Source organism: Pseudochaenichthys georgianus, chromosome 22 (assembly GCF_902827115.2).
Source record: "Pseudochaenichthys georgianus chromosome 22, fPseGeo1.2, whole genome shotgun sequence".
Lineage (NCBI taxonomy): Eukaryota > Metazoa > Chordata > Actinopteri > Perciformes > Channichthyidae > Pseudochaenichthys > Pseudochaenichthys georgianus.
In genome coordinates this window covers 11,472,672-11,491,017 of record NC_047524.1, presented here as the reverse complement: position 1 = coordinate 11,491,017, position 18,346 = coordinate 11,472,672, and the positions used below count along the sequence as shown (strand labels likewise).

General features: G+C 41.5%; 1 protein-coding gene across 2 annotated transcripts in view; it reads left to right on the top strand.

The window, feature by feature from the left end:
• The window catches only part of luzp1 (leucine zipper protein 1), a 48,533-nt gene extending 33,270 nt beyond the window's left edge, over positions 1-15,263 (top strand). For both annotated transcript variants that reach the window (XM_071201645.1, XM_034110869.2), the window contains 3 exons: positions 62-241; positions 8,106-8,364; positions 9,384-15,263. In XM_071201645.1, the coding sequence (XP_071057746.1) occupies positions 62-241; positions 8,106-8,336 (411 nt within the window). In that variant the 3' untranslated portion in view covers positions 8,337-8,364; positions 9,384-15,263. The remainder of the gene's footprint in view (positions 1-61; positions 242-8,105; positions 8,365-9,383) is intronic.
• The last annotated feature ends 3,083 nt before the right edge of the window (positions 15,264-18,346 follow it).

Genomic DNA, 18,346 nt, shown 5'->3' with positions numbered 1-18,346 from the left:
CATTCTTTAAAAGTAATGAAAAGGTTAATTTGTTGCTCTTTTCTGTTGCTCCCTGTCCCAGGTGTACATGCGTAGGATCAACAGTGGGACTGCTAACCCCAGGGAAGTTGATGAATCGGTGCTTCGTCGAGGAAAAAGTTCAGAGAGTCCCACCATGGAAGCACGAGGCCTGGGGAGGACCGTCCCCCACACACCTGTTATCGCCCAGTCCTGGGGCCGATCCTACACACAACAACCACAGGTAGGACAATCAACTGTGGGTTTTCACACCTTTCTGCTCACACAAGATGTATTCTCTTCAGATGATGCAGGTAGCTAGAAGGTCAAAATATAGGACATTCCACCTAAAAAAATAAATAAATCACTTCCAAATTCATTCCTTCTAAAATTAGTCTTTGTTTCTGCTTTTTGGCATAAAACATCACTGCAGAACGTGGCTTTTAAAATACCCTTCATTGCTATGCAGGTGAAAGCATTATCCGTACCACTCTGCAAATAGTTTTGTCTTGCAGATAAAAGTCCAGAAAGTACAACCGCAGGGCTGAGCTCCTGGTGAGTCCACTTTGCATGAGAGCTCAGCTTGTATTTTTCCCTGACGCCAGGCTCTGAGACTTCAAGCTTAGCATAGCAGTTCTGTAGGCCCCACTCCTGCTGCCCCAGTAAGCACAAAGAGAGAAGGGTGGGACAACAAAAAGAGGGAGGATGGAAATGAATAAGACCTCAACAGGGGGAAAAGAAGGTTAGGAAAACCTCAAGGAGAAGAAAATAGCTTTCTTGTATTTAAATGAGCCACCACAGTCTGTGTCCCTGCAAGGCAGCATTGCTATTCTACGCAAACATTCCTGAAAACAACAGTTTAAATACTCACTCCCACAAAGTCAGTGTATAAGATTAATGCGGGTTTGTGCATTGATCCATGCTTCATCTATTTCACACTGTTCAAAAGCTTATGGCTTTTAATTTAAGTTATTATCTGCAATTAGTTATTATGAGATATTTTGGTTATCTTAATGGTCGAGCAGAACATTCACCGATGTCAGCACAACCTGCCAAATATCTCCTGCAACACTGGCTTTGGAGCTAAATTATAAATAACAAATTCCTGTGCAAAGAGCCAAAGTGAGCCCACTGACTTAATGTATGCGTGCCATGCATTAACATGTAGGATTGTGTGCATAGCTACAATTAAATGAATGGAGTGTGAACGTTTATAAATATAAGTCTTCAGAAAGATTAGGTGATAACTACTAATGGGCCACAGTATTAACTTGTGTGTCTAATGGTATATAATATATTGTCAAATGGCTGTAGTACTGACAGAGTGGGCTCCATGGCTACAATAACATGTCAGTCTGTCAGTTTGACAAAGTATGCTGGACTAAAGGCCTTTTGGTAAAGTCTCTGTTTTCTCCTACAAATAAACTGGAAGTTGCCAAGGAGACAAACACACACATGCTATAGTGTCTGCTATCTCATCTATCATCTTAGCTAACATTTGCGAACCAGGGTTGTCTTGACTATTTGTATTGCTTTAATACAGCACACAGTGATCTGCTTCAGAAGATCATCTTGGAGGTATTTCTTTAGACGTAATTATCTTTTTAAATCACAATATACTTCAGCTATTGTTTATTACATTACATTGCATTTAGCTGACGCTTTTATCCAAAGCGACGTACAATAAGTGCGTTCGACCAACAAAATAAAAACTTGAAGAAAACAGTACATCAGATTTCATAGAGCAAAAACATTTCAAGTGCTACTCAACTGGCTTTAGGTAAGCCAGTCCTTTATTAGTATACAAGTGCTTTGTTAATAGTACTATCGCTCGCAGTGGAGTCGAAAGAGATGAGTTTTCAGTCTGCGCCGGAAGGTGTGTAAGCTATCTGCTGTCCTGATGTCAATGGGGAGCTCATTCTACCATTTTAGAGCCAGGATAGCAAACCCATGTGTTTTTGCTGATGGGAACTTGGGTCCCCTTCGCAGCGAGGGTGCAGCAAGCCGTTTGGTTGATGCAGAGTGGAGTGCACGTGCTGGGGTGTACGGTTTAACCATGTCCTGGATGTAGGAAGGGCCAGATCCATTCACAGCATGGTACGCAAGTACCATTGTCTTGAAGTGGATTCTAGCAGTTACCGGAAGCCAGTGGAGGGAGCGGAGGAGCGGCGTGGTGTGGGAGAATTTAGGAGGTTGAAGACCAGACGAGCCGCTGCATTCTGGATGAGCTGCAGAGGTCGGATGGCACATGCAGGTAGACCAGCCAGGAGGGAGTTGCAGTAGTCTAGGCGTGAGCTGACGAGAGCCTGGACCAGAACCTGCGTGGCTTTCTGGGTCAGCTGGGGACGTATCCTCCTGATGTTGTAAAGCGTGTATCTGCAGCAGCGGGTTGTACCAGCGATGTTTGCAGTGAAAGACAGGTTGTTATCTAGGATCACACCCGGATTCCTTGCAGTCTGAGTCGGGGAAACAACAGAGGTGCCGATGTTGATTGTTAGGTCAAGAGTGGGACAATCTTTTCCCGGAAGGAAAGCAGTTCAGTCTTGTCAAGGTTGAGCTTGAGGTGATGAGCAGACATCCACTGAGAGATGTCAGCTAGACAAGCAGAGATGCGTGCGACGACCTGGGTCTCTGAGCGGGGAAAGGACAGAATTAATTGGGTGTCGTCAGCGTAGCAGTGGTATGAAAAACCATGCGGGCTAATGACAGATCCGAGCGAGTTTGTGTACAAGGAGAAGAGGAGGGGACCGAGAACAGAGCCCTGAGGGACCCCTGTAGTAAATTGACAAGGGTCGGACTCCGACCCTCTCCAAGTAACCCTGTAGCTGCGGTCTTTGAGGTATGAGGTGATGAGGGAAAGTGCAGAGCCTTTTTTTATGCAAAAAATGGGTTGAATGCTTAATTCAGAGTCTAAAATATCCTGCTATCCTTTGTTTTATTTCATAATCAACTGAATATCTATGGGTTTAGGACTGACAATCACCTATACCTAAATCCTAGACTATGAGAAAATGGGCCTTTTTTTAAACTATTTCCTATATTTTATTTGCCAAACAACACATCTTAAAGATAACCAGGATGTAATCTGTGATACATGTAACCATTAATTGCCTTTTTATAACACACACACACACACACACACACACACACACACACGTGTGTTCTAATCGGTGCAATGTGCCGCATGCGCGTTCACACCGGAGTACTTTTACCCCGTATTTTTCCCGTTTAGTTCCGTTGGTACCCCTTATGTCGCGTTCACACCAAAAAGAGTACTTAGTGCCGGGAAATGTTACCCCCATGTTTATTGCCTGCTAGAGAGCTGGTACCAAAAATGTACCAATTTCTATTGGCTGGGCGAATTGCAAACCACGCCCCGTAAAACTCTGAAAAGTTTTTTGAAGCCGCCATTGTATTTGCTGGCATTAGCATTATTAGCATTAGCCCCGCACACCAACGGAGAGAGAATAACTTATGGCAACACAAAAAAAAACATGGGAGCGGTGGAGATGAGGAGGTGAGAAGAAGACGAAGTGACGTCAGCGGCTCATTTGCGTAATCTTCCCTCAGAGAAAAGTACTCCGGTGTGAACGCGATTGGTACTTAGTGCCCTGGGGTAATTAGTGCCCTGGGGATAATAAGTGCCGGGGCACTAAGTACGGCAAAGTACTTGGTGTGAAAGCGGTAATGAGCCTGACCTTAGAGGTGCATTTGACTTGAGGGCCCCTCCCTCTAATTAGCCTCAATGGGCTTAATGAAATCTGTTAACACTGGGACTCGACCCTTAACGCCCCCTTTTAGCTCTGATGAAGACAGCTAGAAAAAGCATTAGGGGAAAGCCGTCTTTGTTTTGTGTCTGACTCCTCCCCATCCTTCCTCTCTTTTCCACCCTAATTTGTCATCCTAGCCTTGACATGAACAGAGTGGCTTCAAGTTGTTTATTTGAGGAGCTCTGTCTGGGTCAGTGCCCATATCACTTCCACTGCATGGCCTTGTCCCCATTTCACATTTTCAGGATCGGGACTACTCCTGCTCTCCTCTTTCTGACCCTATCCCACATCAATCACCAATAGCCCTGGTCGTTGATGTGGTAAATCGGCCTTCCTTGTTGTCACCCCTTCAGTTTTTTGACCGTTATGTACTGGGTTATGGGAATTCCTCAAACCCACTTCGTTGATTCTGCGGTATGGTAAATCGTATTTGATATTTAATGCACAAACTGGTCACTTTAAATTTGGATAGCAATTATGAGCGAAAACTGCTTCAGTGCAAAAAGCCTTTGATTCATAAATGGGCTTTGAAGCATGTCTTGGAGCACAGCCGATCATCTTTAATTTGAATTCTGAAAACATTTCAGTGGTCTGAACAGCGTCCATTTCCAAGAGGTTTGGATAAATACAGCTGTAGTAAGGACAGTGGGAGGCTGGGTTTAGTTTGTGAATGCTGTGTCAAAAGTTGACAGAAGAGGTTTGTGTTATTTCAAGTTTGTAGATGGAGGCACATCAGTTGATGGAAGAGGAATGTAACTAGACATCTTAACCAGACTTCCCATTGATCTTTATTTCAGTACTTTGGCTTCATTACATTTGCAATCATCATGTGCAGATTGGTTGAAAGATGTGCATTTTTTTTTTTATTCAAATATGTCTCCTGTCTACATGAATTACATTCCTCTGTATGACCACTCAAGTCAAAGGATTCCCATTCACGAGAGGAGAGCCGACTGACAATCGATAAATAGTCATTAAGGAGGAGACAACACTCCCAATACCTTTAAGCCCCCCTGAAACGTCCTAGACAATTCGATAGCTTATTGATTAGCTTTCGTTTGGAACCTCATGTATAAATTATTGGGATGTTCTCTATTCAAACCCTCTATGGGACAGAGAATGAGATCTAGTGACAGGTCACAGTCGTTATCATCATGGTAAAAATCCATAGCTGCTGTTCAGCTCAAATGTTGTTTACGACGCAATGTTTTTTCCCACTTAAGTGACAAAGCTATATTGATGACCAAACAGATTCCTATCAGCCTCTGCTGCCCTTTCAGTATTTAGTACTAGTTCTAACTATATTTTCATGCTGAGCTAAGATGGGAACGGGGTCGACATTATACTTGCTAAACATCAGCATGTTAGCATTGTGATCATGTTAGCATCAGCCGACGATGGTATCTAGCTCAAAGCAACTTTGGACTTGAGCGGTGGACTTGTTTAGTTATAGACACAATAAAGGTGAACTGGTAGCAGGGAAATGACATTTCTGATATGAATAACTAAAAATCATAATCTCGATTATTTGGGTCAATAATTGATATCACGATTATTAAAAACGATTATCTTTATTTACTTTGAAAACATCAATTTATTGGAGATTTTTTTTTGGACAGTATGTTTTTAACAGTTGATTACCCTGAACTTTAAGTATAATTCAACTGAAAAACCCAAAAAATAATAATAATTTGAAAAGAAAGTAATAATAAAAAAATAATCGTTATATTTCGATTACGTTGTTTTCGTAATCGTTGCAAGCCATAATTGTAATTGCGATTTAAAATACGATTAATTGAGCAGCCCTATTAATAACCTTCATAGGTCAGTGTTAAAATAGGGAGTGCATGCTCTCTGTAACACTCACTCCACACCTCACTGTACTGGACAGAAAACTATTGTAGTAATTCCTCCCCGTAGCCTGTACATGAATGAACCGTGAACTTATTTTTGGCTGAGGACAGCGGGGCCGATATGGCTGGTGAGTGAGATTCCAAAACATCCTTTGTTGACTCAAAAATCAGTGGTAGCAAGGTAAAGTGTGGGATCCGAGCTGTTCAACTATTCAGCATTCGCCTGATGTGACCCGCACAGAAACAGCCCTTTTGGAATAACAGAGGTCTGTGCAGCTGCTCAAGTTGGACTGGGCAATGTTTTCAGTAGTGGAGCATCAGACAACAGACAAACTCCCCATGAAAAGTAATAAAAGAACAGCTTTTATAAATCATTACCAATAAACAGATCATCACCCGGGACGATCAAACACAAATATCACCAATTCAGAAACATTTCATCCGAAGTGTCAAGAGTGTTGTCTTGCTGGAGAGGTGATCTAAGAGTTTGGATTGGCAGGACAGCATCATTCCTTTAACATTTGGCAAGAGACCAAGGGCAGACAGATTTAAAGTGGGGATATAATCTCATCCGCAGATTCTCCGACACGCTACTTGTGTTATTTCAAAAAATGTGCTGGCCTTCATTCGGTTTTAGAAAGTGTCTGTTTTGTTTTCTAAGCGAATACTTCGACCTTTATTAAACATTGAGCTTTCATTCCCAATAAAACTACGTCTTCACATAAAGCCTATAAGACCCTAAAGGAAATGTTTTACATTTTGAAAAAATGTGTGAAGAATAACCACCGATTGATAAACATCACATTTTTGTAGTGTACATTTCGACCTGCTGCTGGCACTCAGTTAAATTAGATTTAAAAAAAAAAAAGACTGGCCAAGAAATAGAGCAGCCCGTAGCGTGTTGTAAAAAATAAACAAGTTGATACAACAAGTTTAATAGTGAGCTAAAATAGCTGCTATAGTCAGACTTTGTTTCCTTTGGCCAGAGCCAGGCTAGATTTGTCCCCATTTCCAGTTATAGTTGGGCAATTTAACTGGCTCTTACTTTATTAACTTTAAAGATAGGCGAGTGGTATTGACAATTCTTGGAGAGAAAGCAAAAAAGCTTATACAAAATGTCAACTCATCACAGAACATGACTATCCTGTTAATTTACCATATAAAAGTTGGTAAGAGATATACCAGCACTGCTTTTCCTAGTCCAACCTTTTCTGGGTTTTTATTGTGTCAAATCATCGTGCTGTGCTGCCAGACGTGATTTAGTGTTTCTGATTATAACAGCCTATAAAAGTGGGTTTTCCAGCTCAAGGCATTCTGCTGTGAGCTGGAGCAGGTCAGCGATGATGACAGAAGCACTTGCTCTTGGGGTAGATTTCCTCTGCTGTGGCACATCAACTTGCTAAACAGCATTTTTTTTTTACTGGCTCATGTTCCTCATGCCCACATTTTTTCCCAAATTAACTTTTAGCCACATGGGAAAGATCTCTCCATTGGCACACACACTGAAGTTACTAATTTTCCTTTGACTGAACCACACATATCCCTTAAAAATAGCTTAGTTCTATAGAGCAACAACATATGATGTGGTTATTATCATGTGTATTTTAGATAACCTTTGCTATTTTAAGTCTTTTTACATGTGTTGAACAATGCAAAAGCCTCCTGTTGAGTGTAGGAGGGACAGTGGAAGTGTTATATGGCAACCTTGTGAAAGCCTCCGGTCTTGCAGCAGTGGCTTACCATAGAAGGAGAATATGCCACACGGCCGTTTCCTCCCCTCGGTGACTGGAGCAGGAAGTGACCACACTGAACACGCCTACTTGGCAGGGTTTTCTGATGACTGATTTCCTGTCTGTTACCCCTGGAGACAGAGAAAGGCAGTCCAGCAGGGCTCCATTAAAGCCAATTAGCGAAAATGTGTTCTAAAACGGCATCCCAAGCCAACTCCAACCCACCAAATGTCACTAATTATGGTGCTTTTTTAAAGCTGAAATTACAGGAGCGGGGTGCTGTTTCTGGGTGTTTTAGGAACTGCATCGTCATCTAACTCTCGCTTTCCTACAGCAGGGTTACTGAGGTTATAAGAGGGGATGTGCCGCTGTAGCCACCACAGACTAGTAACGCGGGGTTTGTTTTCTAGTCAGCCCACCAAATTATAAATCTCTCAGCTTGGGGTATGTTTGGGGTTTTTGGTTGGGGATTTTTCCCCTGGCAGAAGTCCACATGGCGGTCTTTCTTTGTCACACACCAGTTAACGTAAGCAACATGTATTTAATGCCCACATAATGCACAAGTCCAAACATGGCCCCAAACCGTCTAAACAAAATGCCCAGAGCTCCCATACACAACTCCAGAATATGGGATGGAATTAACAGTTGTAACTTTTGTAGTGTTTCTGAACAAGTACCAATCCACATATTAAACTTGAAGCTGTCAATTTAGAATGAAAACTAATTTTATTTATCACATTTTCTAACCTTTCCAGGCTGCTGATAGCACAGAGCCCAGTCCCATCCCGGGCAACAGCCCAGCGTCCTGGAGGCGGCAGATGCCCAGTAGCGACTCTCCCCACCTGGGGAGCTCTTACGATGGCGCGTCAAAGACAGCAGGTGCCTCCTCCAGGGGGGATCTGTGGTCCAGTCCGGGTCAAGGGTCAGGAGCCAGAGCCGAAGGGAGGAGCAGACCGTGGAGCCAGCGTCCCTCTGAGCAATATTAAACCAGCTGGGTCGACAGCAAGCATACAGGTAGGAAAGGGTATGGCCTTTAGTTTTTATTTATTCATTAATTGACAAAGACCTTACTGGTAGGCATAGTTCAACCAATGCATTTTATATTTATCTTCTAGCCAGAACTATTTGCAGACCTTATCCCTGGTTAGGCTTTTGAGAAATAAAAACACATAATACAACAGCGTAAGCGTAGGAACTAACAATAATATAGACACACAAAAGAACACTACCAACAGTAACTGAAATAGGACTAAAAACGATAAGCAAAAATGGTAAATGGACATGCATTTATATACGCCTTTCTAGTTTTCAAATCACTCAAAGTGCTTGAACATAATATTAAAGACTTGTGAAACTCATTAACAGAAGAAAACTGTTAATTACCCCTGCTGCATAACGTCACATCTTGAAAGGGGGTTTCAAGATGGGGGGGGGTTTCGATTCAAATTGCATTATTAAGCTGACTCAACACTTCTGTGTCACATTTTACAGCACCAGGCATAGCACATGTATCATGGGAGAAGCAGTGCAATAGTTTAATAAGTAGAGCCCCCCAGTGGGAAGCCCAGCTTTTCTGCATTTAACATTTAGCATCCATCCTGACAAGGCAATTCCAAGTGAACTGCACCAGTAGACATTGAGAGAAATCATCATTTTTAAACATTGTCCTTATTCCTCTGCAGTTTCTCCTGGAGAACTTTAGCGCTTAATAGGAAACACTAGGAGTTTTATTTTCAGAGTTCGTTCTTTATATATGTTGACTTAAGTATATTAGGAAATTGCTCATGTTTCCATGTTTAGCTGATCTGTTGTGCATTAAAGACTCTAAGTTTTCCTGGAAATGCATTTGAATTGGAAGGTTACCAATTGAACACTGTCTCTAGTTTCCCCATAATTGGTTCCAAATTACCTTGTAAGTTCTGGCAAACTTTTGGGAGATAATTTGGAAAATCGGCACCAATCATTTCTCTTAAGAAGATGAATAGTTCTGTAAAAGACCAATGATTAAGTACAATCTTTCTTTTTCTTAACAGCACTCCATTAATCTCTCAATGGCACAAGGAGGGCCAAACATCAGTCTCCCATCAACTAATGGCTTCCATCATCTCCAAAAGCCAACATCTACAGCTTTTACAGCAAATAAAAGAAAAATAGCAGTTGCAGCCATAAAAAACAACAAACCACAGACCTGACATCCTCCCCCTGACCCTGAGTGTGCGCGGAGACGTGAACAACTCTTCCTATCCGGAACTTTCTCTTTCCCAAAAGAGGCATAAAAGGAAAGACGGTGCCTGTACAGTGTTTGTGGAGGTCGCCTCACCAGCCCATGTTTCCTCTTCTGCTTCTCGTGTTGGATGTATTATAGTGTAATCCCGAACTTGACAAGGGAGAGGCTGGCATGCTGGGGACGGCTGGGGATTTTCTTGCGTGCCAGAGAGGGTTTAAAGAGAGTTTTAGAGAAAGAAGGACTCGAGTGTTGAGAATGCCTTTCTCCGAGGACCATCACAGTGACCACAATGGAGCTGGATTTATCGCTTCTGCATCATAATTTCAACCATCACTGTAAAAACAACCCAATCTTCAATCAACAGCAGTACAATGTTAAAGATGCATCTTCACAGAGCTGGATCTTCATGCAGAATTCTTCACAAACTAAAGGACCTTCACAAAAAACAGGAAGCGAATTAACACTCTTGCTGACTCAAGATATTTGCTCATTCTTATTTTCTCACATATTTTCTTTGAAGGCCATATGTGTGTTTTCAGATTTTCTCACATAAATATACAAAACCATACAAATACATGCACATTTTAACTTTGTTTATTTTCAACCCGTGTCATCACTTCCTGTCAAACTGGATCTAATTAGACGTTTGGCGAACATTTGCATGTTTAAGTAATACATAAAGGGCACTTGAAAGATTGTGACTCAGCATGCTTAAAGGATTGCTAGTTGGCTGCATTTAAGGAGCAAAAACACACACACACACACACACACACACACACACACACACACACACACACACACACACACACACACACACACACACACACGTTCTGACTGACCGGGACCTTATTTACGTTTTTTGCTGTTTTCTTCAGTTATTTTGATGCTTTTGTAATTCGCTTCCTGTTCTGCATTATCCTTTCCCTTTCTGCTCCACCATGACAAAAAAATCGTACTTTGCACGCATTGAAATGCATTGCACATATAGAAAAAAACAGGAGTGAGGGTATTGTTTATAACCTCCAACCATGCTACAGTTTCCATGGTGCTTTGTTTCACAGCTGTTTTTTGTCCTCATTCATGTTTTTTGAGAGAGCCATAGTAAAGTGGAGTTTCCATTTTAGATGAAGATTGGACTCTGGTTTACCAGCAAACCTGGCTCGGCAAGTCAGACTTTTTGTTGTTGTTGTTGTTGCTGTAAATACTTTGTATATGCCAGCCAGACATAGGAATACCTGAGACTCCTAACCACCAGAAACTGACAGTGTTGTGACCGGGTTCGCCGTGCGAATCGTCCCAGCTTGTCTCCATTTCTTATTTCTATAGAGGTGTATTATTTTGTTAGATCATAAAAATATCAACTTGCGGTTGGTATGTTGGAGCAATCTCTCATTAGAGAGTGCCACTGCAGCAATGGGGGTGCTATAGACACCAATTTAGTAGTGGCTAGTAATAAAACAAGGTGGTGTATTGAAGCAATGGTGCATATGTATGACAGAAACATTGTCAAATATTTAAAAGACAACATTTATTACAGTAGGTGTAAACTTTGATCCCACATCAAGATTTATGAAGGTTGCTATTGAATGCAGCTGAGAATTGCTTGATGGCTTGAATTCCCCCAATCTAACACGACTGCATTCTTTGCTTATCTGACAAACTCGTATAACCATAACTGTGACAGTGAGGGAAATCTGTTGAAGAGCTCTTCGTCCTCCACCCGGGTCCTCCACCCTGCTCGGGATGGCCTGTTACATTATCAGTTCTCCTGTATTCTACCAGCCAACATCTAGCTGTAGTATTTATTAATCCAAACATGTACAAGTTCTGCTTTGTCACTTTACTGTTTATGCAAGCAGGAGATTATATGCAATCAAGAATCTGTCCCCCCATGCAATGGCTGTAAATATGTCAGGCTGTACATACAGATCGTCGATAAATAACTAAAATGTTTGTTTATCTTCCGAATGTTTATTTTCACTAATGTTCATTTCCATTACTTTAACTCTTTTGTATAAATATCTATATAGTATGTTCATCTGTGCCTTGAGATACAGTAAGAGCGGTAGATTGATTGTCCCAAAAAAACTCAGACTTGCACCATATTCTTCCTATTGCTGTGCATACAAATGACATGCATAACTGATTGTGAGGTTCTTTTTATTACTTTATAATAGTTTCTTAAGAGGATTTTTAGAATGGAACATCATAAAAGTATTTTGGTTTAAGTGTAAGAAGAGGAACTCCTCCCTGAGGGATGTCAAAGCAAGGTTTCCTGAGAAAAAGCTAGTTTTCTTTTCTAACCCAACTTCAAAGTAACCTTTTAAAAAATATAAACCACACTGCCCAGAAAGCTATGTCCTTTGGATTTGTCTGTGAGAGTCGCTGGGTTGCAGCGCAGCCTCAGAAAAATTGCCATGTGGCCTCTTCAGGGCCACTGCTGGCTTTATGATGGAGCAGAAACAGAACAGTTCAGAGCTCTCAGTGCACATGCCAAGACTCCATGATTGTAAAGTCTTTCTGTGCTTTCTCTGTCATTGTTTCTGCTACCAAATTAACAAGAGACGAAAGCCCCAATCTGGCATCTTTTTCAACCCATTCCAATTTTCCTTTTAGTCATTTAGACCTGTCAAATGTCCTTTCCTCTCATATCGTACTTCCTATGTTTCTCTGCATCTTCCTTAGATTCTTGTTTCCTAAAGCTTAGTCCTAAACAGCGGTGATATGTGTTGTAGGTTCAGCGAGTTGTTTTATTGAAGGCCTGTCACCAGACGCTGATGGGTAGCTCAAAGGTCAAAGGTCAGGGCTGCATCTAATCCTGTCTCTACTTCTTGACTCAGGGTTTTCTAAATACAGGAGAGAGGAAGACCGACAGCTTGGCAGCCATATCTACTTTAGGTGTAATTAAAACAGCCAAATGTATCGAATGTCCAGTTCTGCCTGCGCTCGGACTGCCAGAGTTACACGTGGTGTGGTGATTCATCCGTGTGTTGTTATTAATATGTCAGTGAGGGCTCTAGTTTTAAAGCCCGACATGTGAACTGGTGCTGACTGACAAACTTGCACGTGTGTTTGGCAGAGTTGGCAGGCAGGACCGGAGATAGTTTTTTTTGTCAAGGCTGACATCACTGTGGGTCAGGATTACTGTATATAGCAAGTCGATGATGCAAGTGCTAACACGAATGCCCTCCTCAACCTTTATCCTGCCTTACTTCCTCCATGTGTCAGCTATTTCCCTCCGGCCAATAAATAAAAGCGTTACAGGCAGACCATGCTCCAGTTTCAACCGTCCTCACTGCTTACTGCGTAACCTTTATCCTTTCTCTCTTTCACTCTCCTTCATCCTTCAACCTTTCTTAGCTTCTGCTCTTAAACCTGTCTCACCCCTCCCCCTGAGGAGAACATTCAAGTCTGGGGTCCCAGGAAGAGCTCAGCTGTCGGAAACTGTACGTTTTATGACGCGTTGGAGGGTTTCCCTCCCATACACTGGCTTCAAAGAAAGTGGGGCTTTTTTAAGGGCAAAGTTGAAACTCCATCCTTCAGAATGCATGATGCCTTCCTTCCTTACAAGGCCCCAAAGTACACTAACACCCAACTGTACATTCACTCCGTCCACTGAAACCTAGCAGGACTATGTGAACCAGGATAAGGAACACTGTGAGCCTCTACCGTCCGATGTGTGGGCTACATGCCACTACTCGCATGTGATGGGTCTTATTCCTTTCGATAGACAGTAAAGTGTTGACATAGTGGAATGCATTGACTGGTCATCTGGGACTAGAGTGAAGACTTTACAGGTTTCAAGATTTCAATGGCTTATAAAAAAACAGCTGGGGGCTCTTTTAGAGGTTTGGTCGGTTCCTCTCCTCCCTGAATCATGGCAGTTTTGCAGAACATTTATTGACTTAGAGAATCAGTGTAATAGCTGCTTCAGAAACAGAATATTTAGGACATGGCTGTGAACGATATGATGGAAAATCCGTACCAGGACAATAGGGGGTTTAACATTGGAGAGTAAAGTGGCTGCTTCCGCCTTCCTGCTCAAATGCCAACTAAAGAGTTAACATAAATCCTCTTAAGCTCTGGTGGGTTATGCATAAACATCCGTTATTTACAATTCATTGTTTTTCCCCTTTTTATAAAGTAGACTAGAATGTACTTAGTGGAGATTGGAATGGCGAGGAAGAAATGGCTTTCGGGCAGCGATCGATCCCTTGTCCTCAAAGGCCTCCATTGTGAAGCCAGGGTCATGGTGTCATTGGATGGCGTAGGCTGTAATCTGCACTTAACCAGCACTTAACTTTAAGACCTCAAACGATTAATACCCCTTAGTCAAAAAGTTTCCTCTTTTGTGTCCCAGAATTGTACATTAACAATTTTGCAGTAGATATTTGCTGAATGTTCCACCTTCAGATATGTTGTGTTTTGCACCAGCCGAATTAGAGTATTTAAGAATCATCTTGTAGGTAAAAGTAAGGTAATGGTGTGCACTCAGTGAATTAATATTTTTTGAGGGATGGCACCCTGTTATGCCTACATCTCAGCCTTTTAACTTTGTGCCAAAATCATTCCACAGTATTTACGGTTTACAGTAAAAGAGACGGGGCCCATGCTTCCCCAGGTGGACACCCCGTCTCCAAGATACTGAAATGAATGGGGAATTTTCAATTTGAGGGTTTTCTTTTTTTTTGTTTTCTCTTTAATTGTGTTTTTATTTCTTTGTTAAACAAAAGATGTCTTATTTTGGAAGCTATATCGGATAGATTTTATTTAAGGAAAGTCTTGTAATTTTGTAAAGTGGGCCTTATTATTGAAATATATTAAGTATTTGTCCATCTTGATTATAAGAATGATATTTTTTTGCAAGATAATGTATCGTCCTCGTTGTTTTGTTGTTACACTCCTGGAGAGTACTTCTTCCTGTATTTTGTGTTTGTTATTTTAATAAGACATTTCTCACGACCTGGAGACATGATGGCACAGCACAGATCAGAGAGTGAAGCCAGGGTTGTGTCGTAGTCATTGAAGAATGAGAGCTATGTGCATTTTATCAGGGCCTAGCAGGTTTGCAGTGCAGAGCGGTTCAACATGTGTTGTCCTGTTTTTATCTTGGACCATTCGGCGCTCCTCTTCGCTGCTCTGTCCTCCCTCGCTCCTAAATTCAGGGTTCGTTCATCTTCTGTGCTGTATGTTTGAAAGTGCTGCCAAAGAAAGAAGTGTGCAGGCCCCAGACACTCATGTATATATAAACACACACAAATAACCTAGTAGGAATTATTATTATTTTTAAAAAAACATGTAACTGGATCTTATCTCCTTTACACGCATACATGCACAGAATCAAGAATATCAGGCCTGTACAATCAGCTGTTTTTATTTTATTTCCAAGTGTTTATAAGTTCATTTTGTGTGCAGGAGAAGGAGACTGACAGACAAGTGTCAAACACAAAACTGTATGTAATGAAATCAGATCAAAAGGGTTTTATGATTTATTATTGCTTCTCAGTGTGTCAGCAATGCCAGGTGGACTGTGTGGGAAGGCTTTTTTTTTCTGTTTTAGACTTAATACATTGCATGTTTTAACCTTACTGTGGCTGGCGCACTCTGCATGTAGGTCTCTTGAAGCTGCCAACTGTACAGCAGACCATATGTATTCCAATAAAAATAAAAACCAACCTGTTTGTAACACGTCTCCATGTTGGAACCGGTGTCAGTATGTGAGTGTGATGCTGATTGTGTGTAAAACCCAACCATGTATGTTAATCTCTTTCATGCTTTTTGCTGAACAAGCTCAGCAAGTTTTGATTTCATAGCGGTGTCTGTCTCCAATCCCCTGGTTAGGTTTGAACAAAGCAGAAAGAATAGCAGCTGACGGTATGCAAAATAAGCAGGCAGACAAATGAGCCACATTTGGTCAGGTACTAGGAGGAAAACCACAAGCTGTTGTGGAATGCAAAGTCAGCCCACAACTTTCTCTTAAACTGCTACGCCTCACTTTATGAAAGGCAGCACTTCTGTTCCTGCAGATGTAGTTTCATTAAAATAATCCTCTAATCTACAAGATCTAGTGAGGGGAATCTGACTATGCATGTCAAAATAACCAACCATCCGAAAGGCTTGGTGAATCCCAGGAGAACGCTTTTCCTGGTGTAACCCTTTACACTTTACTTCAAGCTGGTAATTTCCAAACTTTTCAGAACAGTTTTAAGAACAAGCCTAAACTTGCTGAATTCATTTGCATGGCCTTTATGTGTAGGGGTGGAGAGATACAGAGCAAAGATCAGTACACTCCCAGTGCGCAGCTGCATTGCATTCCAGTCCATTGAGGCTATAAGTGGGCAACACTTCCTCATCTGGGATTTGATAGTTAAAATGATATCAAATGGTATATTATCCTTCTATTTAACTATATATGTATATAAACAAAACATTTAAGAGCTAAAATATTAAAAGAAAATGTTGAATTCCTGATAATTTGATATGGGACAGTAAAAAAAAATGTTTTTTTAAATTAACCACAGCTGCATTTTATTAAACATTATGCATGCTTAAATAGGAGAAAATCCCTTGTTAACATTATCAGTAACAGCTGTGCTTTACCTACTGAAGTTAGCTGTGCTTCCAAATAAGGCCTATTTTACATCCCAGATGATTAGTCTCAAGGCCTCGTTCAGAGTAAACGGTAAGAGCCACAAGATAAATAAATTCCTCCCTTATCAAAGTTCACTGTTGGGGAATCAAGGGTAGGTTGATAAGGGGTCATGAATAAAAAATGGTTGAAACTCAGGGGTTAACGCTGTCTCCTGCTTGTGCGGTTTAATCTGTCCCAAGTTCAGATGCAGGGAGCTACTCTAACACAGCGGTGCCAGGGTCTGTTTAGACCCTGGTAGGCTACTCCTGAGCCTCAGCACCCATGCCTGACCTGAATTAGTGCTGTGAAGTCAACCATGGAAATGACTCAGTGGCACTCCAGGTGGGTGGAGGAGGAGGATGGAGAAATGTAAACAAGAAAGAGGAATCACTGACTAGGCCTACAACCAACCCAACAACAGGTGCCATAGGAAAGAGTGAGAACGCTGCCTTATAATGTCCTTAAGGAAAAGCACATGTGTAAATAATCAAAGTGATGATTTATGAATTCCATTTATCTATTTTGATTTCAGCTTCTGTGTTGTGCGTGATTTTTCACTGTCACTCAGCCATCTTAAATGTTATTAGTAACACATTTGTCATTTCCTTCTGTGAAGAGTCAAAAAGTACTTTGATAAAGGCCAATAAAGTAGTTAGAAAAACATACAGTCAAGCCTGCAGCTAAGAAAAATAAATCAGAAGTGATGCTTGCTTGATAATTTGTGCATGTTTTATGGAATTTTAGCTAATTTAGAACATTACAGTACAGCCATGCTAGTGACTCTATGATTCAAGCTAAATGCTAACTGCAGCATGCTAACATTTGTGCACAAAGACAACACCAACATAATAATAAATTTATTTTGGGGGGCGCCTTTCATAACACCCAAGGACACCTTAAAGGGCATAGGGGCAATATAGGGAACAATTTAAACAGTGGATTTAGTGAAGTATCAGCCAGGGTAAGACAAGACAAACAGGAAATGGACTACAGAAGGACACAGGGTACGGTTTATAAAGAAAATGCCAGTTTGAACAGGTGGGGTTTGAGTTGGGTTTTGAATGTTATGGAATGTGCTGATGTTTTGCAGGTAATTTTGACCATGACCACAATACAATACAACTTTATTTATAAATCACAAGTGAGTTAATTTACAAGGCCTACAGCTGAGGCAAATATAATGGGACTGCCATCAGTTTGCAGGTATTTAGCCATGAACCAAACTATTAGTTACGCGAGCTCAAGCCTAACACTATAACATTTGGCTAAAAATGCTATATCATTTTTAAAGCAACATAACTACAAAGGAATCACATACCCTTAGGGGATAAACAAAGCTAAAATACTGAAAGATGAAACCATTGTAGTCTCCATATCATCTCTGTATTTATGTCATGGATGATGTCCAATGTGCTTGTGAAACAGCACGTGGGAGGTGTTTGTACTAGTGTACATTCCACTCCACACCTATGATTCACACGAGATGTGCTCAGACATGCTGTGGTCTCATCAAAAGGACTTTAATAACTCCCTATCATACTTGGTACATCTCTGCCTTTCTATAAAGTAATCAGTTGGTGTGGGCTTGAGGCTATTATGAAAAATAACCTCACTAGTCAACAGTAACACACTGCTCTGAGCCTATGGTTTAGGTGAAAAATACCCGAGTGCCGCAGTCCACAACCCCAGCTCCAATTACTGTTGTGACATCAAACATCTCCTTTGGTCACGATAATAATAACCACATCTATGGGGGAAAACAAGGCCTGTGACGCTGGAGAGTGCATGGAAACAGAGGGGCACAGAGCCCTGAAATACAACTCACAGAAAGAAGCTCATAGTTCATGGCTGACCATTTTAATCTCCCCCCTCCTTCAGCAGATCTCCCACTATGTGGAGCTGCTGCCAGGGACCCTCATCTGTCCCTCACGCACACAGTGCCACAGACCCTGGGACGGGGCCAGGTCTGCAGTGAAGGAGGGTCATCGGCGGGTCAAAGTAGCCATGTTAATTTTGAACATGCATGTGCAAGTACATAAACTACACATCTGCAGGGGATAGGAGAGGAAGCATTTTGCAACATAAAACATCTGCATACAAACCACACAACTTTAAAAGAACACGCCGCTACCAAGAAA